The sequence below is a fragment of the Leptonychotes weddellii genome, chromosome 2 (genome assembly GCF_054177405.1).
Source record: "Leptonychotes weddellii isolate Sample4059 chromosome 2, ASM5417740v2, whole genome shotgun sequence".
Taxonomy (NCBI): Eukaryota; Metazoa; Chordata; class Mammalia; order Carnivora; family Phocidae; genus Leptonychotes; species Leptonychotes weddellii.
In genome coordinates this window covers 147860479-147884315 of record NC_138370.1, presented here as the reverse complement: position 1 = coordinate 147884315, position 23837 = coordinate 147860479, and the positions used below count along the sequence as shown (strand labels likewise).

Sequence of the window (23837 nt, the reverse complement as noted above, 5' to 3'; positions counted from 1 at the left end):
GAATCCACTACTGCAGTATGTGAATCCAAGGTAACCAGCTGGTACTCAGTGGGGCTGGCCTTCAAGCCCAGCTTGCCATGCCGCCTCCTAGGAGCAACAACAACGCTGGCTTTCCTGAAGGAGGGGGAGCCAGGCAGGCATACCTCGCTCTGCACCCCGGGACCCCAGAGAGACCCTACCACCCCTTACCCGACAGAACGTGCTCGTCCTAACTGTGCAACAGCTAGCGTACACCGATACCAGAGGCCAGGGAGACCGGCTCCCACTCTGAAGAGGCCCCAGAGAATTCACGTCCAGAAGTACACTGAGGAGAAGGAAATACCCCCCGAGAAGGGAATGAATGAGTACTTCCAAACACTCACAGTACTTACTAGCCCTGCGGTGGTCTTGGTGCCCTTGCACAGACTGTCCACCGGAGGGCGCCATTCCCTTCCTTCTTTCCTCCCTTCCCTCCCACCCTCCCTCCCTGCCACCTTCCCCCACCCCACCTCCTGGTAACAAATCGCTGGAGGCAAGGAGTCTCCAAGGAGGCAAAGGAAATACAAGTGCAATCAGCTGTCTGCCGCCTGTGCTCATCCCTTGCAGGCCAGAGCACTGTGGTGGTGTGGGAAGGCCTAGAGTGGTCAGGCTCTGGAACAACCTGTGGGAGGGGCCACGAGGCAGCCCAGCATGGGGCTGAGGCCTCTGGGCCTCCTCAGCCAGGGTCCAGGTCTTTCTCCTCCACGAAAGGCTTTCTGCAGCTAAAGAAAGGCCAGGGTTCCATGGCAATCAAAAAGCATTTATGATCTGGTCCACAGTGTCTCCTGTTAATCTGCAGGGTGGGGTGAATCGAAATGACATTATGGCCCATTTATATGCATTTAAAAATAAAAACCAGAATGCCAATTTATTAATTTACAGTAAGAAAGGGAAGTCTAACCGGATGTTCCACTTGGCTAACAGGAAGATTCATTCTCTGGAGGAAATCCAGTCTGGTGTTTAATCACCAGCCCACTGCAGTTTCATGCGCCAAAGATGCCAGCCAAGGAGCCTGCTTCCACCTCTTAATGGCCGGGATCTCCGGAGAGTCATCGCTGGTGCCAGACACAGGCCCCCAGGGTTGTGACTTAGTGCGTACATGGTTCGTCGTATGAGTCATGTCCTGCCCAGGAACCAGGCTGGCAGTATGAGGCCTATTTTTATCAATGAAAAAGTTGAGCAGAGGTGGATTCAAACAAGAGACGGAGCCCCATGTTTCCAGAATGTCAAGGAACAAATTATGTGCATGTGCATATTTAAACATCACCTGCAAGTCGATCACATTAGACATCTTCCCATATAATCACCTTACCATCCTCCTAGCGGTGACCTAGTGCTTACTCTGTGCTACCTGACACACAAAACTGAGAGTCTGGACTTGTGGAGGAGCCTGAAGGAGATCACTGACATTTACCGGTCACCTTCTAAATGCTGCACGCTCTACAACGCGTAGCAGGACAGGTGCTCGTGGCCCTGCAAGGCAGAAGTCACCTTTCTTGTTTTCCAGGTGAGAAACTCAGGTTTGGAATGTGTAGCTGAACTGCCCAAGGTCACACAGGAAATAAGCACCTGCTAGGAAATAAGCATCGAAGGCTGAGCCCTCAAGGTGGATTATTCTCTTGATTTTACAGAAGAGGAGACCAGCTCAGTGAAGTTCGGCAGTGATAGAGCTGAGGAGCGGATGGGTCCTAAGCCTAGTCTTTGTTCTGCCTTAGCTGTTCTTGGAGACCAGGCCTGTAATGTGGACCTCTCTATGTGAGTGCTCACCACCCAAAAGAGGGCCCAGCACACATTACATGCTCAATAAATATTTGTCACATGCAGGCACTCAAGCTGGAGACTGAGGTAACATGGCAAGAGCAGACCAGATCTGATCAGGAATCCGGGACCACCGCTTTCTGGCTGTGGCCTCGGCAAATTAATTGTCCTCAGTTTCTGCATCCTTGGAGGGATAACCCCACCCTTGCAGGGCAAGGTCAAAGCGTGTGCAAAAGGCTCTTTTTTATATGATGTGAAATGGTCACTCTCACTAAGGGTAGAAGACTGGGGGCAAGAGGGACTTCTGAAACCTGATACCTCACACATCCAACTAGGGCACATGTCAAATCCTTCCCCCACCCCCGACCCCCACCCAGCCAAACATCCAATCATGACCCTCCTGGATGGCTCCAACCTGCCGCAGCCCACGGCCCAGGACAACTCAGAGTCCCCACAAAGCATCTCCAAGAATCATGATCTGACAGTAACCACAGAAACTTCTCCTGATGGGACAGGGACCATGTTAGACAGAAGGGAACTTTTGCTGGAGACATTTGAATGCCAACAGAAGCTGAGTCTGTGGCAGTAAACACCAGCTTCCCAGCCCACACTCCCCGAGCTGGAGTAAGAGCCCATGCAAGTCCAGGCCAAGGAGCTACGCTGGCAGGATCCCGCTTCTATTCCTGCTGATAAGCAGCAGATGTCTGCACTGCTGGGAAACCACTCTTACTCCCTAAAAGTGTGAATGGTATTTTAATTTTCCCCTACAGGAGTCTTGGAAAAGACTGGGAGGCAAGTTCTGTGATCCACATGGCTGATTTACACTATAGATTATATTTCTGCTGCTGTAAAGCTGAGAAATGTTATTTGCAGAGTAAGCACAGAGTAAAACCATAATGAATATCCAAGTTCTGCACATAAAGTAGGCCACTTTCTTTTGCTGGGGAAAGCAGGGTGGCCATGTGAGCTTTAGAGGAGATGCTGATCCAAAGAAAGGAGCAGAGAGAGCCTGAAGTCAGGAGACAGGCTGTTCCCTCTGGGCCAGGGGCTGGGGACCTGGGGAAACAGGGAATAGTCAGAGCTGGGACACTGGGGAGATGGGGAAGTTACAAATACAATCTCAACTAATAACAAGCCTCTTTGCAATATGGAAAATGCAATCTTTGAATAAACAGAGTATCAGTCTTAACGACAGTTAGTCAAAAGCATGCTTGACAGGTAGTATCTGAGGCCATTCAGAACTGATCTGACCCTCTACTCTAAAATGTGCCCAGTGGACGACTCCACAAAGAGTGACGCTGCTTGGTCTTGAATGAAGTCCTTCCTTGGAATGGCTCAAGTGCAAATACAGTCCATTCTCACTATTTGCGGATTCCATATTCGCAAATTCACCTACTTGCTGAATTTTATCTCTAACCCCCAAATCAATTCTCGTCGCACTTCTGTGGTCACTCCTGGACATGTAAGAGTGGCAAAAAATTCGGGTTGCTTGATGTGCACGTTCCCAGCTGAGGCTGAACAAGGCAATACTCTGCCTTCTTGTTTTAGCTCTCCTACTGTCAATAAGTGTTCTTTATGTGATTATGTAGTATCTCATTTTTTGCATTTTTGTGCTTTTTCTTGATGATTTCACTGTTTAATATGGCCCCGAAGCAAAGTGCTAAAGTGCTGTCCAGGATTCTCAAGTGCAAGAAGGCTGTGAGATGCCTTATGGAAACAGGTGTGCTAGGTAAGCTCCACTCAGGCACAAGTTATAGTGCTATTGGCGTGAATTCAGTGTTAATGAATCAACAGCATACATTACATAAGGCGTCTTTAAACAGAAACACACATAAAACAAGGTTGTGTAAGGATAGGTTGATGAAAATGTGACCAGAGACTCCCAGGAAACTAGTTCTGTATTTCTCTTAGGAGCAATGCTTCAGTATTTGCTAATTCAGTGTTAGCAGTGCTTTTAGAGGACTTTAAAGAACCACCGCAAATGATGAGCATCAACCGTATCTGCCCTTCATCCCAGAGCAAGGATGGAGGGGCCTGGGGTAGTGCAAGGAGCTTAATTCCTCTTACGCTTTCTGGATCTTATGGTAGTAGGATGCAGGCGGGATTAAGAGCCATGAACCCATGGGTTCTTGTCCCGGTGCTGTCAGTAGCTGTGACCTACAGGATGTCCCCTGATTATCTAGGTTTCACTTTCCTCATTGAACAAGTAAGAGAGGAGAAGGGGAGCCAAGGAGGGAGAAGGGTTTGGGCTAAAAGATCTCTCTGGACATTTCCAACTGTGAGATACCTCTCTCACATCTTATCCCACTCCTGTCCCCATGGGTCACTCACACGGCTCCAGCCACACTGGCCTCCAGGCCGGTCCCTCCTCCACCAGGCAGGTGCTCACCTTGGCTTCCCCCACTATCTATCCGGTGCCCTCCCTCACATCTCACCTGATGTCCCTTTCTCAGGAGGCCTTCCCTGACTATGTAAAACTGTAACCCCTCCCAGCAAGATCTAGCTCTGTCTTCCCTACTTTATTTTTTTCGATAGCGTAGGTATTTTCACCTACTGTACTTATATTCCACTTCTGTGTTGTGCTGTTTATCTCCCTCCTCACACTGGAAGGTAAATCACACCAAGGCGGGGAGTTGGTCTGCCGTATCCCCCACCCCTAAGCATAGGACCCAACTGCTGTAAGAGTTCATTAAATAAGTTCATATATGTAAAGCAGGCTTTGGGCAGTACTTGGTGCCTAGTAAAAGTGAGCTATAATTATCATCATCAGGACTGACTGCATTTTTGTTGTTGGTTTATAAGAAAGGTTTTATTTCACGACTCACCAAGAAACGAAAAATCTGCACATCTTACAAAGCTCCTGAAATGAACTCACTGAGCTCAGACCTACAAAGACCTACAAAGACCTTAATTATAAGTACTGCTATTACCAACCCTAAAGAGAGCATTTATGATGTTTTACTTCTCGAAGCTGACTCCTAGAAGTCTGTAAGTACTCACACAGGAAAAGCATTTAACCATGGCGCAGACCCAGAACACAAGGGCTCTGGGGACCTGGAACCCAACCACCTCATTTCACAAATGAGTAAACCCACGTCCCGAGAGCATCACCCGCTAACAAGAATGAGTATCTGCCTCGCAGGGAGTGCAGTGGGCATGGCAGGCTGTCTTCCAGGGGTTTCCTCAGGAACCACCACTAAACAGAAACAGTCCCTGACCAACTGGCACTTACTTACCTATAAATGCAAAGATGGAGTGAACGTGAAGAGGGGCTCTTCCAAGACATTTATGGCAATTCAAGAATAAGAAGAATTTTAAGTAGTTGTTTTAAAAAATTCACTTTAAATTAGATATACTGCATTCTTAGGGTAGGGGTGAGATATTAAAAATGAGGGCATTTTCAGGAATAGACTAGAATAAAGGCTAAAAAGGTAATCCTAGAGATGACAAGGTATCTGAGGAACAGACATATCTTAGACTTTAACTGACCAAAGACACCCCTTGTGGGGCTGCCATCACCAAGCCTGTTTAAGAGATATACACCAAGTTCCCAAGGTAGCAACATCCCCCCTGTTCTTCATGTGGAGATTGGAAGCTCTCACCCTGTACTACGGTAATACAGGGTTTCCGAATGCAAGAAGATGGGTTTCTATTTGAACAAAACATCTTTGGCCCATGTCGACTTATCTGTTGGGTTTCTGTTCCAGACAGGCAATATACCTGTGTCTCTACCACAATCATGTTTGAACTTGCGTGTGTGTGGACACAAGGAAAGATGGGTAGAAGGAGCCTTAAGAACGCTCAGTAGCTCCAGAAACTGAAAACTGTTCTATCGGGGCGCCTGGGTGGCTCAGTTGGTTAAGCGACTGCCTTCAGCTCAGGTCATGATCTCGGGGTTCTGGAATCAAGTCCCGCATCAGGCTCCCGGCTCAGCAGGGAGCCTGCTTCTCCCTCTTCCGCTCACCCCGCTTGTGCTCGCTCTCTCTCTCAAATAAATAAAATCTTTAAAAAAAAAAAAAAACAACTGTTTTAAGAGCAAGCATGACTGTGACCAACCTTGGTGACCACACAAAATCACCAAGGAGAGGAGGGACCTGGAGAGTGTTGCAAAGCAATGGCTTCTCAAAAGCCCAAGAGGTGATGTGACTCTGCAGATTGGATCCTGTCACAAAGCCTTGGGATGGTAATGAGGCACAAGGGAGTAAGCAGTGAGTGAGGTAAGTCTGGACAGAGACAGGGTGCAGAGAACATGGTGGGAAGGGCCAGAGGGAAGGAAGGAGAACATAGTATTCTGACTTCTACAGGCTCCCTCCCCAGGACAGGGTTCCCAGACAGGGACCAAGCCAGCTGGGGGACAACTGGGCTTCTATCCCCAGAATGGAGCTGCAGTGGGTCTAGTGATTTGGGCCCGAGACAGCTGGCTCAAGTTCAAGAAGCCTCATTCCCAAACTCTTCTTTTCCTAAACTCCTGTGGTAGATAGTAAATAGCTCATCTTGTAATGCTCTATTCTTTGAATTAATTCCAGCTCTCCAATTAGCCTCTGAGCCTTGTTTTCAGAACTGAACTCAAAGCTTTTCTTGTCCTCTACTTGATCGATGAGGCCCATCAAAAGAAAGTGACTTGCCCCAGGTCGCCCAGCCTGTGAGCGGCAGGTATGGATGAGTATGTGTGTGTGTGTGGGGGGGGGGGGTGTCTCTTGATTCTCAACACAGTACCCCTTCCACTGTCCCCTGCAGGTTCCCCCAAGAGCCACTTGAGGTCAGAGAACCAGAGTTTTTTTTTTTTTATGTCCTACAATGCCTAGGTAAGTGCCAAGCACATCCTCAGCACTTAACATCTGTTGATGAATTTTTTCTTCTGAGAAAATGCAGCGTATCCAGAGAAAAATCAGCAAAACTAATCAAAGCAACATGAGCCCTGTGAATTCTAAAGAACAGTGGAGGGAGTCCAGATTAATTTTCTCAGAGAAGAATGAAAAGGGTATCTTGAGGTATTTGGATGAATGTGGGGAAAATGCCAACCCAAAGTTGTCCTTTCACACAACGTTATCGAGCAAGAGGTAGGGGCTTTGGAACTGCAAGGAGAGCTTGGACAGTGGTAATACCGAACTTCTTAAGGAAAAGATACTAAAATAAGGAACCCTCTACCAAAAGGGCTGTGAGCCCTTATCTCTGGAGCAAAGCTTTAAAGACAGTATGCTGAGTGAACACTCCATGACAACGCACTGAAGCGCTGACCACACCATTGTTAAAAGTGCTTTGGGAAGAGCCTTTACACCTTGAAGGAGAGCACAGCAGTTCACACCTGAGTACCTACAGGACACAAAGTAATATTTGTTTTTATATCTTCAGAACATCTTCACATGTTAACAATGGGATGTGCCGCAGGGCGAGCCAGACCACATTACTCGACTTACTCGACTGGGACAGAAGACTAGCTTCAATCAGCATGTCATCACCCCGCCAACATACGGGGACTCAGCACTGGCATGACAACACGCTCCCCTTGGCGGACCTCCCATCCTTCACAGAAGAGAGAGCCTCAAAGGACTCGAGAGGAATGGGAAGACGTTTTACTTTTAATGGAATGCCCAAATATGCCGTGGGCCGCTGGCAAATCTCTCAGCTTCCTGTGTCAATTTCCCTCCTCTGTGTTAACTTTATAATAAGCTAAAAAAAAGAAAAAAGAAAAAGAAAAAAGATTTTGGGGAAAATGTTTTATAGGTGCCACATTATTTATCTCTGTGATGGTAAGAGTGCTTTAATGCTGCTCAAGGCAGCAGGCCAGATAATGCTGCAGTCCTTCATTCTTTGGCGATCCTTGTAAGTCCTGAGCCCCTGCAAGGGCTGGTGCGGGCGGGGCGGGGGGGGCGGGAGAGGAGCAAGCAAGCCCACCCACAGTCCCTGCAACAGGGGGGCAACTCTGAGGTCAATTAATATTTACATAGAACCCTGGATTAAGTTTGTTTTTTGTTTTGGTTTGTTTTTGTTTTTAAGCTAGCATAAAGCCCCTGCTGGCTAAAGCCCCATCTTTTCAACCAGGGCTCTGGAGACTAAGCCCGCTCTGGCCTTAAACCAGGGGCACCAGGAAAGGAAGGCTTGTATGACTGGACTCAGGGGCTCCGTTCCCATTCTGGCTGAACCAGTGACGAATTCTGAATTGAAGAATGCTTACCATAACCGTGCTCTAACAAAGGAAAAGGGAAGAGTGATTTGTTCTATGTAAAGTGAAAAATCACAACACACACACACACACACTCTCACACAGAGGGAATGCAACCAATCAAAAAATTGTTTCAAGGCTTGTTTTGTCCATAAAATGAGGCAACCAACAATCCCACTGACATGGAGGGAATTCTTTATACATATCATCACTGTCTCCTTTCTGGAAATTAGACTGAAACTCCTCGCATACAGAGGCTGGTACTCTCTGCATTGCCATTAACAACCATTGTATTCCCAGACATTTCCCATTTTAATTTTTTTTCCTAAGGCCTGGAAAACAAACTTCTGCTGCTGTGTTAAGCTAGGACACTTTGTAAAGCTCCAGTTGCTACAATGATTCCCAAGCTTAGGGTTTAGAGAGAGGGGGCAGGTGCTTTCCAGCAGGCATGCCTGGGACTGGCCTCCAGCTGACTTCGTCCACACAGCAGCCAAACCCGTAAACCAGCACGGCTGATGGGACTATGGGAACCCCACTACAGCACAATTTTGTGAAGAAACTGTTGGAAGACCAAAATTATACATTATGTTCAGCTAGAGCTGCAGGTTATCAAAGCATTTCTTCTTATTTTTTTAAGATTTATTTTAGGGAGAGCGAGCCTGTGCGTGAAACAGGGGGAGGGGGCAGAGGAAGAAGGGGGCGGAGAGAGAGAGAATCCTCAAGCAAACTCCCTGCTGAGCTCAGAGGCTGACCCAGGCTCGGCGCAGGGCTCAATCTCATGACCCTGAAATCATAATAAGCTGGACACTTGACCGGCTGAGCTACCCAGGCATTTCTATAACATCTTCTATAACATTTCTCTGGTCATTTCTATAACGTCTTCTTTGGTCCTCACAATAACACTATGAGGTTCCCAGCATAGGCATTAGCATCATCCCATTCTACAGATGAGACAAGCAAAGTCCAGAGAGGTTAAGTGACTTATCAAAGTCACACAGCTCCTCACCCACAGAACTGGAGCCAGAACCCAGGTCTTCCAGCTCCTACTTCATACTCTTTCCACTTGGAGCATGGCCCTGCAGGAGGGACAGGGACAGTGGCTGGGTTTTCCTCTTTTGTCATTCACTGGGAGTCAACTGCCTGGGATCACCACTACAAAGCAAGCAACCAAAACCAAAAACAAAACATGCACAAAAACCATATTTTGTATTTCCTCTCAATCTCTGAAACAATCGCACATCTTCAGGTAAACGTGAGCTGGTGGTATAGAATTCCCACAACAATCACACGGAAAATAAGAGCAACAAACCAGACATGCCCACGGGGCCGTGGGAAGACCCACCTACATGACAGGCAAGAGTCTGAAGATGAAAAGCTTGGGCTTAGAAGCCAGATTGCCTGGGTGCAAACCGCGGCTCTGCCATTCACCAGCTATGGAACTGTGGGCCAGTCACCTAAGATTCTATCCCTAAGCTCAACTAAAAATAGGAGAAACAAAAGAACACACCTCCCAGAGCTTGTGAGAGAAGAGAACAGCGGTAGCACTGTGTGGGTGTCTGTCAGAGGTGCTAGATGAGCCTCAAAGACAGAAAACTGAGCATGCTGAGAATTGCCCCAAACCACCTTGGTGTATTTGTGCCTCACAAATAGGAAATGCTCAATGGACATTAGCTATCATCATGATCATCTGATTATCAGAAAGAACATGGGCTTGAGAGTCTGTCTCACTCAGGTTCAAATTTTAGTTTGTCGACATAATAGATTTGTGATTTTAGAAATGTGACTTAAATTCTGTAAATCTCAATTTCCTCATCTGTAAAATGGAATAATAGTATTGCGTTCTTTGCAGGGTCATTCGGAGAATCAGATGACCCACAGCATGTCACACACCCAGTAGGGTGCTCAGCATGTGGATGGAATCAGAGTAATGTGAGTTTCCTTCTCCCCGCCACCCTCTACCATTCCCAAATGATGACAGTCTACGCTGGGCGTCCATTCATGTCATTGTTTCTAGATCTCAACTAAAACATGTCTTCAGATATAAGAATATCTGAAGTAAGAGGGATGAATTTCATACAGCATTTTATGTTACTGAGTAACATTGGTCTACAGCATTAGTGTAAAGGGAAAAAACTGAGCACTGTCTAAATAAGCTCTAGGTTGCTACAGACCTCATCTGAACTCACAGCTTTAAAAAAAATCATGGCTATCATGGGAAGGGCTTTTTGAGAAATCATGTATTTTTGGCTCTGGGTTCCATGTGTCATTTACATGGGCCAACTTCCCAGCCTTGCTAGAGATGCGGCGGGGGGTCACTGCCACTCAGACTGACCATTGTAATGTGGCTGGAACAGAAAAGTGGGCCCCAGGTAGGAACCTGTCTGCCCCTTTCTAAGCAGCAAAACTGCTAAGAGAATGAGAGATTGTAATAGAATCCAAAGGGACACCTCTCTGCTCTGTGCCAATAGAAGGTAAACTAAAGCATCATCTGGCTAGAGATCTGGGTTAAGAACATGTTGGTTCAATAGCTAACCATAGTCTTAATGAAGTTATTTTTAGTCTGAGGGTCACAAGGTCAATTGAAATTATCTTTTAAACTAATTATTTTTAAAGATGTAATTGACATATAACATTGTGTAAGTTTAAGGTATACAATGTGTTGATTTGATACATTTATATACTGTAATATGAATACTATTATAACATTAGTTAATACCTCTAACACACTACATGATTATCTTTGTGAGTGTGTGTGTGTGTCTTGTGATGAGAACAATTAAGATCTAGTCTCTTAGCAACTCAGAAGTTTATAATACAGTATTATTGACTGTGATCACCATTTTGTGCATTAGGTCCCCAGAACTTCTATCTTATAGCTGGAAGTTTGTACCCTTTGACCAACATCTCCCCATTTCCCCCACCCCTGAGCCCCTGGTAACCACTCTGTTTCTACGAGCTTGGCTTTTTTAGATTCCACATATGAGTGATATCATACGGTATCTGTCTTTCTCTGTGTGACCTATTTCACTTAGCACGATGCCCTCAAGATCCATCCATGCTGTTGTCGCAAATGGCAGGATTTCCTTCTTTCTCATGGCTGAATAATACTCCAGTGTGTGTGTGTGCATCATGTATATATATGTATATACACGTATATACACCACATATTCTTTATCCATTCATCTACTGACAGATGCTTAAACTGTCAATTAAAATTATTTATGTGTTATTGCTTAGTGAACTGATCTCAAACATTGCCTTCAACATGAAGCAACTGAAATCCCATGTACAGTTGCAAGTTCTCTCTTCCACCAACATTGTCACTGTCGTTCTTAAACGAGACCACCATTTTCTCTGCTGCATTGTTTTCTTTTGCTCCCCTCCCCAGTCTGATGGACCTCATCCCAGCTCACACTTAATAGCTACTGAATAAATACATGCCAAGCAAATGGATGGATGAATCCACAGCAGACAACTGTCGGTATCAGAGACTGAAAACAAGGAAGCCTGACTGTAAGCTTTACAAGCAGCAGAGCCAGGAGTGCAGGAAGAACTCACACTCTGATCTGTGCGGCTTCACGCTTTGATGAGTCCTGGGAGTGAGGGGAACAAGGTCTGCTGTCCATCTGCTGGCAGTGTTCCAGGTAGCCTGCCTCGCCAGCGTCAGGACCCCGCGGTCTTGCCCAGCTGGCCCTTCCTGGACGACCCCGCTCGGCTGGCTGAACACACTGCCACTGCTTCTGCCCGAGGCTGCTCAGTTCTGTGACCACGGCCCCAATTCTCTGCCTGGATCCCACAGGGCCAGGTTCCCACACCTGCTCTGCCACGTTCTCAGGACGCTCCTCTTCAGCATCGCTGCTGGCTGCAGCCCGCTCACCTCACCCATTTCCCGCTGCCTTCCTTCCGGGGAAGAGGAAGGTGCCTTTCCTTAATTAGCCTTTCCGGGCACCTGCTGCCACGAAGCACAGCTGCCAACGATGGATAACAGTGCGTCTCATTCCAACAGCGCCCTTCAAAACTTGGGGGCTCAACATGGCTGCCAATTCCCCGACTGCTCGTTCACGCAAGTGAAGTGACCAGACATTAATAAGGGAAAGGAAGCTGAGGTTCTGCCAGAAACACAGCATTATGTTTGGCCGTGTTGGCAAATAAAGGGAGGAAAACAGTCTTAGAAACACAAAAGCTGTCCTCTGGGCTAGGAGACAAAACGAACATCCAAGGCTGACGGCTCCATGTCCGAGAATGAGTGTCAGCTCTGCTCAGTGGGAAACCGTGCTGAGCGAGGGTCAGGAAGACCGGCTTTGAGTTCTGCTCTTCCCAGATGAGCCACGCACTCTTGGGCAGATCACGATGCCTCTCGGTGCTCCTCCCACTCCTCCTAAGGCTTGAATGAGATGGTCTGTATTTTCTTTGTGAATGTCAACCTAAAAGCCACACACGAGAGGAAGAATCTCATTCTGCCAAGACTTGGTATGTTCATCATTGGCTCTGTGCCTTGGTTTCTTGATTCAACTGTGTTGATAATGCCCTTCACTAAAGACATTTTTGTTGAACGACTGAAATGTGGGAAAGACATTTACCGCAGCTTGGATGTTCCAAAGATGGCCGCAACAAAGCCTCCCATCCTCTGTACTCAAGAGGCAGAGTGCATGTCTCCACCTTTGGTCTGGGCCGGGACCATCCTGATCAACAGAGTATGGTAGCAATGTGGGGTCAGTTCGAGGAATAGCCTTGTCTCACCTGGTGCCTTTAGCTGCTGGCTTCTTAGAAGCCAGACACCACATGAGAAGTACACCTGCCTACCCAGGGACCATGACTGTGAGAAACCCAAGGCACAGGGAGAGGCTCTAAAAGATGAGATGCCAGGTGAAGAGAGAGAGAAGCCTAGGAGCACCGAGCTGCCAGGCATGTGAGTAAGAAGCCATCTTGGGAGTGGACCTTCCAGCCCCAGCTGCCTCCATGTGGATCAGAAAGGAACTGCACTGGGGCGCCTGGGTGGCTCAGTTGGTTAAGCGACTGCCTTCGGCTCAGGTCATGATCCTGGAGTCCCTGGATCGAGTCCTGCATCGGGCTCCCTGCTTGGCAGGGAGTCTGCTTCGCCCTCTGACCCTATCCCCTCTCATGTGTTCTTTCTCTCTCATTCTCTCTCTCTCAAATAAATAAAATCTTAAAAAAAAAAAAAAGAAAAAGAAAGGAACTGCACTGCTGAACCTTTCCCAATTCCACAAAATCATGAGCGAAATAAATAGTGGTTTTAAGCTCCCAAGTTCTGGCATGGTTTCTTACATAAGTATACAGGAACAGATAACAGAAACAATGCAATATGTAGCACTGGACAAATACGATAAACTTCCTTTTTTTTTTTTGAGGGAGATAGTGCATGCATGCACCCGAGCAAGTGGGGATGGGGGTAAGGGAGAGGGAGAGAGAATCCTAAGCAGACTCCACACCTGGCACGGATCCCAACCCGGGGCTCGATCTCACAATCCTGAGACCATGACCTGAGCCAAAATCAAGAGTCCGAAGCTTAACCGACTGAGCCACTCAGGCGCCCCAATGATGAACTTATTAATAGATCTGTTCCTTAAAGCATTTGCTGAAAATGAACACAGATTTACATATATTTTCAAAACTTCTGCATTCACATTTATAGAATGGGGAAGAATCACTCCGTCCTGTGGCAATGCAAGTACCCTTAGGCTTAGCATCAGCGTAGGTATCCTCTCCTTCTGGAAAACCACGTGAGCCACCCCTTACTGTCGGCCAGGGTAGATGCCCCTGGCACAGTCTCCATTCATGACATGATAAGTCAGCACTCAGAACAATGCATCGCATTTGCCTGTTTGTTGTCTGCCTCTCGAAGCAGGGAAGATATCTATTCCTCTTTGTATAAAAATAGTAAAAATGGCTAATGCATAGAGAATGCTTATTACGTGCCAGGGATAGTTCCAGGCACGTGACATATATCTTATGTTTATAATATGTCAACCCAATGTTTACCCCACTTCGTGTGAGGTGGGTATTATCATCATCCCCACTTTACAAAAGAGGAAACGGAGGTACAGAGAGGCAAGCAACTTGCCCAAGGTCACCCAGCTAGTCAACAGCAGAGTCTTGCTTTAAACCCACTCAGTCTGGGTCCAAAATCCCAGAATGCTCTTAACCATTTATCATACAGCTTCTCCTTTAGCACTGGGCACTCAGTAAAGGTGTTTGATGCAATTAAGGCATCAACAACAGAAATCAAATCCACCCTTTTCATACAGATCAGGATTTCTGAAAGAAAAACTTGTGCCACATGAAATAAATGTCAATTATAAGAACTATACACAGACATAGAATCCCATACTAATGCTAAGTAATGATAATGAATTTGTTACCCAGACCAGAAATAAATCTGAATGAGTAGATACTCCTTACCCCTTCCTGTTCATCTGTTCGTGCTAATCAAGTCCGTAGCCACTAATATGATTACTTCATGAAAATCTATGCTAATAGGAACCAAGGGAGGGCACAGATAAATAAAGCTCACAGAGGAATATTAGAATTTCATGTTCATTCATCATGCGCTTCAGAAAGTTCCTCCACCAAACCCACTATCGGACTGATATGCATCACCTCCATCCCCCCTTCTCCCCCTTTCTGGGGCAGGATATACCAAAAGAGGAAGTAGACAAGCAGAGCTTACACAAAAATCCAGCGCCTGGTTAAAAAATCCCCCAACAGCTGAGAACTGGTTGCAAATGCGCCATAACAGAGCAGGCCAGTGCTGTGCAGAAAGGCTATGTCCCCGCGGAAGGTCCACGGAAAGGATGCCTTATTGGGCAGGTTTCAAACTTTTCAGTGTTACTACTCGAAGTGTTGTGTGTAGACCAGCAGCAGCATCTGGAAGCCTAACAGAAATACAGTCCCTTGTCTCGCCCCACAACACCCGAATCTGAATTTGCTAACATGGGCAGGGAAGTCTGAAAGCACTGCAAAGGTCTGGACCATACGAGTCTGGATGACGGTGAAAAGAAAGGGGGGGGGTGGTCTGTCCTCAAGCGATGACCTTGCAGTTCCCTCATCCATACTCACCTCTGGCATCTCTGCTACCTCTACCCAAAACACCCGGGCAGTCTCAGCTTTACCCTCACAGCTTAGGGAACCAATGATCGGGAGTGGGTGGGCCTGACGCTTTCTTGGGCTTTCAGGTCAAAAGCATCTGAGTTCAAGTCCTCCTTCCACCAGTCACTAGCTGTGTGATAAATTATGCGACCTGCTCGAAGCATCAATTTCTTCTCTATAATTCGGGAAAATAAACACGATGCCTCATGTTTGTAGGAAAACTTAGCCTGTGAGTGCCTGCGTGCTGAACACAGGCTGAGCGTGTGTTTGGAAAAGGGGGGCCAGCAGCCTGTCTCCAGCCCCGGAGAGCATGACAGAGACAGTTATGCTTTCTTCCCTTCTCCATCCTTGAAGAGCCATCAGACTGCACTATTCCGTCTCCAGATGCCATAGGTCGGGACTGCCACATTTCGTCTGGCATCTTAACGTTTCTCAGGAACCAGAGTGACTTCTGAGATGATCACACATTCATTTCACAGAGGTGGAAGCTGAAAGGTGGAGAATTAAGTGCTTGGAACAAAATCATCCCCTTACCCAGGTCCTTTATTATGGATTTCAGAGGAGGAGGTTCTACAGGCAGTTCTAAAGACCTCTCTTCATAAATATCCTGGAAATGATTTGTTATACACTCACACGGGGGAGGGGGGTCCAAGGCCCAGGAGACCCCACCTTTGAGTGCCATTTCCACCACTAGCTAATTGTGTGACCCAAGGAAAGTTATTTACTCATCTTTTCTGGGACTGACTTTTTTTCACCTGTAAAGGAGGCCCTTTGGATCATCTCCAGGATCACTTCCAGCTATAAGCAATTCAATGATTCCAAATGAAAGGGGCCCTTTGTGGATTTCTTTAAAGATGTAATTTTCGATATTGTCCACAAGGTGGCAGCACCCCTCCTTTACAGAAGTCCAGGCAGCGTGACACAAAGGATGAGAAAGAACTCTAAGAAACTAGCACACATTTTTCAAAGCATTAAGTTTTCTACAATTTAACTATAATATTTTATTTTAGTGTTGATCATTATCATCAAGAGTTTGGCCAGCAATGTGCTACATGCCATTAGGAAAGGACAGCTTTATGGGGCTAAGTTTGGATTTTAAGGTATTATAAGTGGGATGAGCAAAGGTCAGACAGCAAATTAATGGGAATTTAGAAATGCAAGCTATCTGATGGCCCAAACAGGGCCAGGGGTTGCCTTCTTGACAAATGAAGCACAAGAGGCAAACATCTACTAAAGGTTCGTGTATACAGGAATGTTAAAGGGCGCCTGGGTGGTTCAGTTGGTAAAGTGGCTGCCTTCGGCTCAGGTCATGGTCCTGGAGTCCTGGGATGGAGTCCCACATGGGGCTCCCTGCTCAGTGGGGAGTCTGCTTCTCCCTCTGCCCCTCCCCCCACTCGTGCTTGCTTGCTCTCTCTCAAATAAATAAATCTTTAAAAAAATTTTTTTTCACATGGAAAAGTAACATAAAAGAGAAAAAGAAAAAAATGATTAGAGAAAAAGTATTTGAGATTACAATAATGAATAAAATTTGAAATTTAAAATGCATAGAAACAAAACAATGTGGTACCCTGAATTAGACTCGGAACAGAAAACGGACATTAGAAGAGAAACTGGTAACATCAGAATAAAGTGTTTAGTTAATTGTTTCGTGCTCCTGTTAATTTCTCAGTTTTGACAAATGTACTACGGTTATGTAAGACGGGACATTAGGGGATGCTAGGTAAAGGGGATTTGGGAACTCTCAGTACTATCTTTGCAACTGTTCTGTATATTCAAAATTATTCCTAAATAAAATTTTTATCTAAAACTTTCATAGAAAAATATGCATCGAGGAAAAAACAGCCAAGAATGGACAGAAACAAGAGAGTTTCATGAAGCAACGTCCTGTCTCGATAATTTAAGGAGACATTCTAGAGAACACAGTAGCTCAGGTGCAAGAACAACTAGGCTGCATCTATTAAAATGACAAAACCTAGAGTAAAGCGGGGGGTGAACAAAGAGGTGTATTCTAGGACATTACTGGTGGAATTACGTGCTGCTGGATCCTTTCTGTAAAGCAGTTTTGCCACAGGTGACCGAGCCATACACCGACAGCCTCTGACCCAATAGTACCCGTCTTAGCAACCTACAAGGAGGAAAAAAGTCACCTAGTTTTATGAAGTTGTTGCTCCCATGGCCACTGGGTGCCTAGATGGATCACAGTGCTATTCATTAAATGCAGTAGTAAATATCAATGGAGTTAAGAATGACAAATCTGAGAACTGTGGAAAGGAACATATGAAATAAGTTTTTTAAATATTTAATTAATTAATTTATTTATTTATTTATTTGAGAGAGAGAGAGCACAAATGTAAATGGGGGGAGGAGCAGAGGAAGAGGGAGACTCCATGCTGAGCGTGGAGCCTGACACGGGGCTCGATCCCACGACCCTGTGATCATGACCTGAGCCAAAATCAAGAGTCAGACGCTTAATCGACTGAGACACCCAGGCACCATGACATATAGTATCCTAGATTGGGTCCCGGAACAAAAAAAAAGGATATTAGTGGGGGAAAAAATGAAAAACTGAATAAGGTCTATAGTTAATAATATGGTATCAAGAGTCATTTATTAATTTTGATTACTGTACTCTGATTATGAAGATGTTATTAGGGAAAGCTAGGTGAAGTAGGTATATGGGAACTCAATCTCTGTGACTCTTCTGTAAATCTAGAATCATTTTAAAATAAAAAAAAATGAAGACCGCAGAATTATACACAAACACACCCATCACTATCAACTACAAAAATAATTATTGTACAAAAAAGTAGGTAGGCTTGAAAAACATTTTCAGAGTTTTAAAAATACTTTGCTCTTGGGGCGCCTGGGTGGCTCAGATGGTTACGCATCTGCCTTTGTTTCAGGTCATGATCTCCAGGTCCTGGGATAGAGCCTCATGTCAGGCTCCCAGCTCAGCGGGGAGTCTGCTTCTCCCTCTCCCTCTGCCTCTCCCCCTGCTTGTGCTCTGTCAAATAAATAAAATCTTTAAAAAGTAAAAAATAAAAATACTTTGCTCTTTGGGGAGGGGGTTAGGGAGGCGCATGCGTGCGTGAGTGCGTGTGTGTGCACGTGCGTGTGGGTGTGTCTGTGGGTGTGGTGGGGGTGGTGTGGTCATTTTATGTTGGCATCGCTATTTAGAGGTTTCACTGAACAACTGATTGTCAAGGTGCCCAGACTCACAGTGGCTGGAGAGGGTTTGCAACACCCACATCCTGATAGCCTGAAAATGATTTTAATTTTTTTAGCATGTTGAGTTTCACTTAGGAAGAAAGACATGTTCTATAATAACTTTTTAGTAATCAGCCCTTAGGGGCTATATTTATAATTCCATGGCACATGAAATTAATTATTTTTTTCCTAAAGAAAGGATACTTTCTGCTTATCTGGGAGGCACTCAGTTTTCTAGTTTTTGGCAGATTGAAGGAATGTGCGGGGTCATCTAAAGAAATAACTTACTTCTACAAAAGAACTTGAACATCTAGAAAAATCCAGGTCTTGCCACTCCTCCCTTCTTAGGTGCTCTAGGTGACATTAAACAGGCATGAAGAGGGCAGGTGGTAAAGGACAGAGGGTGCGTGTGTGTTGTGGGGGGACTCCTCCAAAGTGACTTCACTGAAGTCAGTTCCAAGCTCACTGGCTTTTCCAAAATTGGTAAAGAATAATTTCATTTAGGGCTGCTGGATCACTAGAAAAACGGTTACACACCATCAGGACTGGGAGGCTTCTGCCTCATGCACATTGTGATTCATATGACATAGGGTTCTAAAACCCTCTGCCCTCTCACCGTGCTGTGGGGTCTTCAACAATGATAATGACAGCATGGGGACCTTCAGAATCCAGGGCGGGCGGGGTTGGTTGCCAACATCTTTTCAGGATTCTGAGCTGTCCCAGGGATTTGTCCTATTCACCCTAAGAATCCTCGATGTAAATAGTCACCAAGAGGCACAAAAATGAACCTGCAGGTCAATTTCCATAACTGTGCAGAGTCCTATGATCTGAAAAGCCGTATTTTTTTCTTCTCCCTAGTCCGATCTTTTTTTTTTTACATTTTAAAAAAAAATTTATTTATTTATTTGTCAGAGAGGGGAGAGGGACAGCACAAGCAGGGGGAGCGGCAGGCAGAGGGAGAGGGAGAAGCAGGCTTCCCGCTGAGCAGGGAGCCTGATGCAGGGCTCCATCCCAGGACCCTGGGATCATGACCTGAGCCGAAGGCAGACGCTTAACAGACTGAGCCACCCAGGCGTCGCGCTGGCCTGATCTTTTCTGACTCTTGTCTATTATCCCAGAACAGACAGATGCACTGATTATTTCTTTACATTTTCTGTGCCTTTCAAAAAAAACGCATTTGTTCTCATAAGTTTTCCAAGACCTTCTACAAAACAAAGTAGGATATAAAATAAATAATACGATACATGTATTTTTTTGTTTAGAACTCAGTCCAGCTTCGGTAACTTATGGCAACACGGAACCTCCTTATTAACAGGGACAAATTCATAACAGGTGTTCAACAGACACGCGGGCACTAGCAAGGGGCAGATAAAGAATTCAGAGAACAGGACCACTGAGAGGTAAAAAGAGAAAGCACAACTTGGGTCATATTTCAACCAGGCCTCCTGTTCCTGGTAACCAATTCCACCTCCCCTCTCGCCTCACCCCTCCCCGCCCACTCTCATCAATTTCACGCGGCCATCTCCCCGCAGCCCTTTCCCCCTCCGCCTCCAGCCTCCGCCGATAACCCTTGTTAAAACACCTGGGCGCAGAGCAAATGAGTCCCAGCCCGCCTTCCTGTTTTACTGTATCCGCTCCCTGCCATAAAACTTATCTTTAAAGGCCAGCATGTTAGCAGCCCACGGACCTATTCAGAATGCCGCTGGCTTGGGGATGGCCTTCACCGTATGAGGCTGTGCTGAGCACGTAGCCGGGCAGATAAGCGGCGGCGGGGCGGGGGGCGTTCAACTGCGAGCCCTGATAACAGCATGGCCGGTTTTAGCCGAGGAATCAAGGTTTTGAAACTGCATGGTGTTTCCCCATTTAACTACTACTAAGGGAGCTTATTGGCTGTTTTATTCACGGACACCGATCAGCTTCGGGAGTGAGAAAAAATATCGAGGACCAGCTACATAATTTGCAAATGGAAAGGTAATATGCAGAATGAAAATGCAGAGCCCCTGTTCAAAAGGCAGGGGAAAAACTGCCATAAAAAGGGCTGAAAGAAAATTGTTGCCTTTCTTCTGCAGTCTCTCTCTTCACTCATTATGGTGTGTTTTCCTTGGTATTTAAAGTCATGCTCTCTTGGGCACGGGACACCTACAGGGTAAGCGCAGACCCTCACAAATGCCCAGGGGCCCTGCCCGCTGCCAGGGACCAACACCTTCTGGGTTCTCCATCCCCTGAGCTGCTGGACTAACGCGCCCACGCCCTGGCCAGGAATGGGGAAACTGAGTCAGGAATACCCCCTTCCTGTGGACCCATCTCCCCTACCCTGAGGTGCAGCAGATGGGTGACCCTCAAGTATACCACAACATCTGTGCCAGAACACACCAGGGACCCGGATTGGGAGGGGGCTGAACTGCCCCCCACCAACACACCACTGTGCTGTCAGCCTAGGCTGGGTAGGCCACCACTTTGCCCTCTCTCGAGATGCCATGGGAGCACGTGTGTCCCAAGCCAACTCACCCCATGCTCCCAGTGAGGCCCCTACTGGCAGTAGTGACTGCTGGTTGGAGGCAGGGAGGAGGATGTGTGGCAGGGCCTGAGGTGCCGAGGAGGAGGGGAACAAGCAGTCCAGAACCTCTCAGGGAGGTAGGGAGATAGCAGGACAGTTCCTAAACCAAGGCTCCAGCTCCCCGGGGCATCGCCCCATTGGACGTCGCTTACAAAAACACAAATCCAAAGATAAGAGTATTAAGAATTTCAAGATGGCGACCACACCGCATGAAAGCCCAGGCATGGGACCCATCACAAATCAGGCCTGTGTTTGAGAGAGATGGTGCAGGTGTGAGGCTGTTCTGGAAGAGGTGGGCATGAGGAGCCTCGTACCACCTGTCGATGGCCCCTCCCGTTGCTCTGCAAGGCTTCTGAAGCCCACTCACTCGGACAGTAATTGTAACTTATTACATTGTGCAAAGAACTGAGGTAGTGAGATATGGGCACAGTGTTGATGGTTATGGAAATCCTCCCAAACCTAACGTGGCCTAGGGATTTATTTCAAGTGTTGGGGAAGTTAGCAAAGAGAGAGGATGGAGGAATAATTCCTTAGTCAGTGGCTCTGGGTTGACAGTTTATAAAAACTGAGCCATTTCCAAAGCCATTACTTCGATGCAAGAGCATAACCTGGCTGCTGAAAGCACGTTTCTTACAAACCTTGGCTTCTGGGTCACTATTGATACCGCAAGAATCGTCATCATCAGCATGTGGGGCATTTCTAGAAAGAAAAACAGAAAACTGGACTTAGAATTCTACCGTAAACTCTAGCTGCACGAAGCCACACATTATGGCAGGTCCTTCCCATGTCCTACCTGAGTTTCAAAGATGCATAGCGGAGTGTTGCTCCTTCAAACTCTTTTAAACTGGGGTCCGGGTTAACTGTGGCTGCATGCAAATCCTAGGGGAAAATAGATCCCTGTTAATGGAGAAAGGGGGGAGGGCCTCTGCCTTGGCCTCAAATATCAAAGGGGAGAAAAGTCCTCCCGGCATGAGGCAGAGAGTGTATGTGAGCTTAGGCAGAAAAAGGGCATGCAAGGGCTGCTGGATGCTGGCTCAGCGCAAGCCCCAGGTTCTTACAAGAAACAGGGGGCCTGGGGCAGTCAGCTTGAAGTCATTCACAACAGGACACATCACAAAAAAAAAACAAAAAAAAAAAGGCAACATGTGTGTGAGCTGGGCATCCCTAGCAAGCCCCATCACGGCATCCCTGCGGAATGGATGATGTTCATGAAGAAGAAAAAGATACAGCCACAGCCATGCAGAAAGGACAAAATGTTAAATGATCTAGAATCTGACAATATACTTGCCTTCCAAATGTCACTATTAATCTTTCCCCCATTCAGAACAGCAAAATCACTCCATGGCTGTTTCTAGACATAGAATTATTCACATAGGAAAAAGCACATTCATTTAAAAGAAAAAAAAAAGGAAAGAGGAAAAGAAAAACACAAGACACTGTTGTTAGCATTGCTATTCACAGGACGGGTTAGGGAACAAATTCACTCTACCAGCAACTGGTTAGCTGGCTCTAGATCTAGATTATCACCTGAACCCTAGGGCGGGAGGAGAGAAATGGTGCTCGCGTTACTTACCACAGAAATGACTGACCAGCGCTAGCAGCCAGTGTTAGATCTTCTAGACGTGGCCTTAAGCTCACAGATTAAATGCCTAGTGGACCTAATACCACGGGAAACTTTCTCTCCCGGTAACCAAACAACTGTCTTCTGGAGATGGGAGCAGAATTAGGGATGGTACCTGTCACTGTGAGGATCTGAAAACGGGGGAATGTCCCCGGTCAAGGGCATAAAAACCTGGGGCTCAAACTATTTTCATGTAAAAGAGAAAAGGACAAGGAAAGGGTAGGAGGGATAGTAAGGAACGCAGCTGGACGTCAACATCTGCCGAGATTTAACTGACCAAAAACAGCTCTCCACGGTCTAATGTAAAGTCTTCCAGTTCGTAAGCTCTGCCTCCTTGCCACAGAAGCTTCTTCACAAATGAATGTTTGATCACGAAAGGATTTTGTAAGCAGAATCCTAGAACAAAGCATGAAGCCTTGCCTTGTTGGGAGACCGCTCAGAATAGATCTTTGAATCTAAACAGCCCTTTCATTGCCCTCAGACAACAGGCAAGGTTGTTGGGTTTTTTTGGTTTTCCTTTCTACCACAGTGAGTGAATATCCAAATATTTTTCATGTAACATTTGGGGAAATAAATGAAGCAAACAAAACCCAGGGACATGGTTATGAATGCGTTCCACCGATGCGTCGGGCGAATCACCTCTTTCCTCGGATAATAAATCAACAGCGGAGACTTTTTGCTCCAGTCGCCTTTCAACTAAAGCGCTCTGAAAATGAGACGGGAATGGGGACCCATGATGTCTGCTCACGACATCAGTATAATTTTGAAACCCACTCAGAGCAGAGGCAGAGAAGTTCAGATGTGCCGAGCGTTGAAGAGACAGGTGTTCCTTTAACTCGGCAGGACGTGACGAGCGCGGAGCCCCTGCAGGTGTAGATCTCTCGTCACCACTGCAGAGCTGGTGTCAGTCGCTTTCCTTTTTGGACTAAGCACCCAAACTGCAGTTTTTCGAAATAAAGTGGAACTTACACCACTGTATCTACTTTTTAAAAAATAATCTCTTTTACTGAGCAGAAGAGCAGGAGTGCTGGTAGCCCTTCGCCTCTATACTCCATCCCCCGGAGCGGTGCTCAGTTTTCACCGAGGAGAAAATTCCTAACACAGGAGGGTCTTAACGTGTTAGCCCAGGAGAGCTGGGAGGCCCCCTGAAATCGGGGTGGGGTTTTGTGTGTGTGCGTTTTCCTGGGGAGAAGATCTCCCACTTTTCCCATATTTCCAGAGGGGCTGGTGACCAAGAAAAGTTTAGAATCACCCTTGTAGGGGGACTCATATGATAAGGACCTGAAATGTCAAGAATTTTAAGCTAGAATTTCTTTTTTTCTTTTTTAAAGGAAAATAAGCCTATTTGACCCCAAATCATCATCACAGTTTACATGTGAGCAATATTTGTTTTTTCATTGAACTTG

General features: G+C 46.3%; 1 protein-coding gene across 19 annotated transcripts in view; it reads right to left on the bottom strand.

Moving 5' to 3' along the window:
- Positions 1-23837, bottom strand: part of APBB2 (amyloid beta precursor protein binding family B member 2) — a 380935-nt gene that overhangs the window by 105956 nt on the left and 251142 nt on the right. For 17 of the 19 annotated variants that reach the window (XM_081813013.1, XM_081813022.1, XM_081813017.1 and 14 more), the window contains 3 exons: positions 22099-22161; positions 21604-21689; positions 21449-21509 (listed from right to left, as the gene is read on the bottom strand). In XM_081813013.1, the coding sequence (XP_081669139.1) occupies positions 21449-21509; positions 21604-21689; positions 22099-22161 (210 nt within the window). The remainder of the gene's footprint in view (positions 1-21448; positions 21510-21603; positions 21690-22098; positions 22162-23837) is intronic. The other 2 variants (XM_081813029.1, XM_081813028.1) reach the window with 1 other exon arrangement.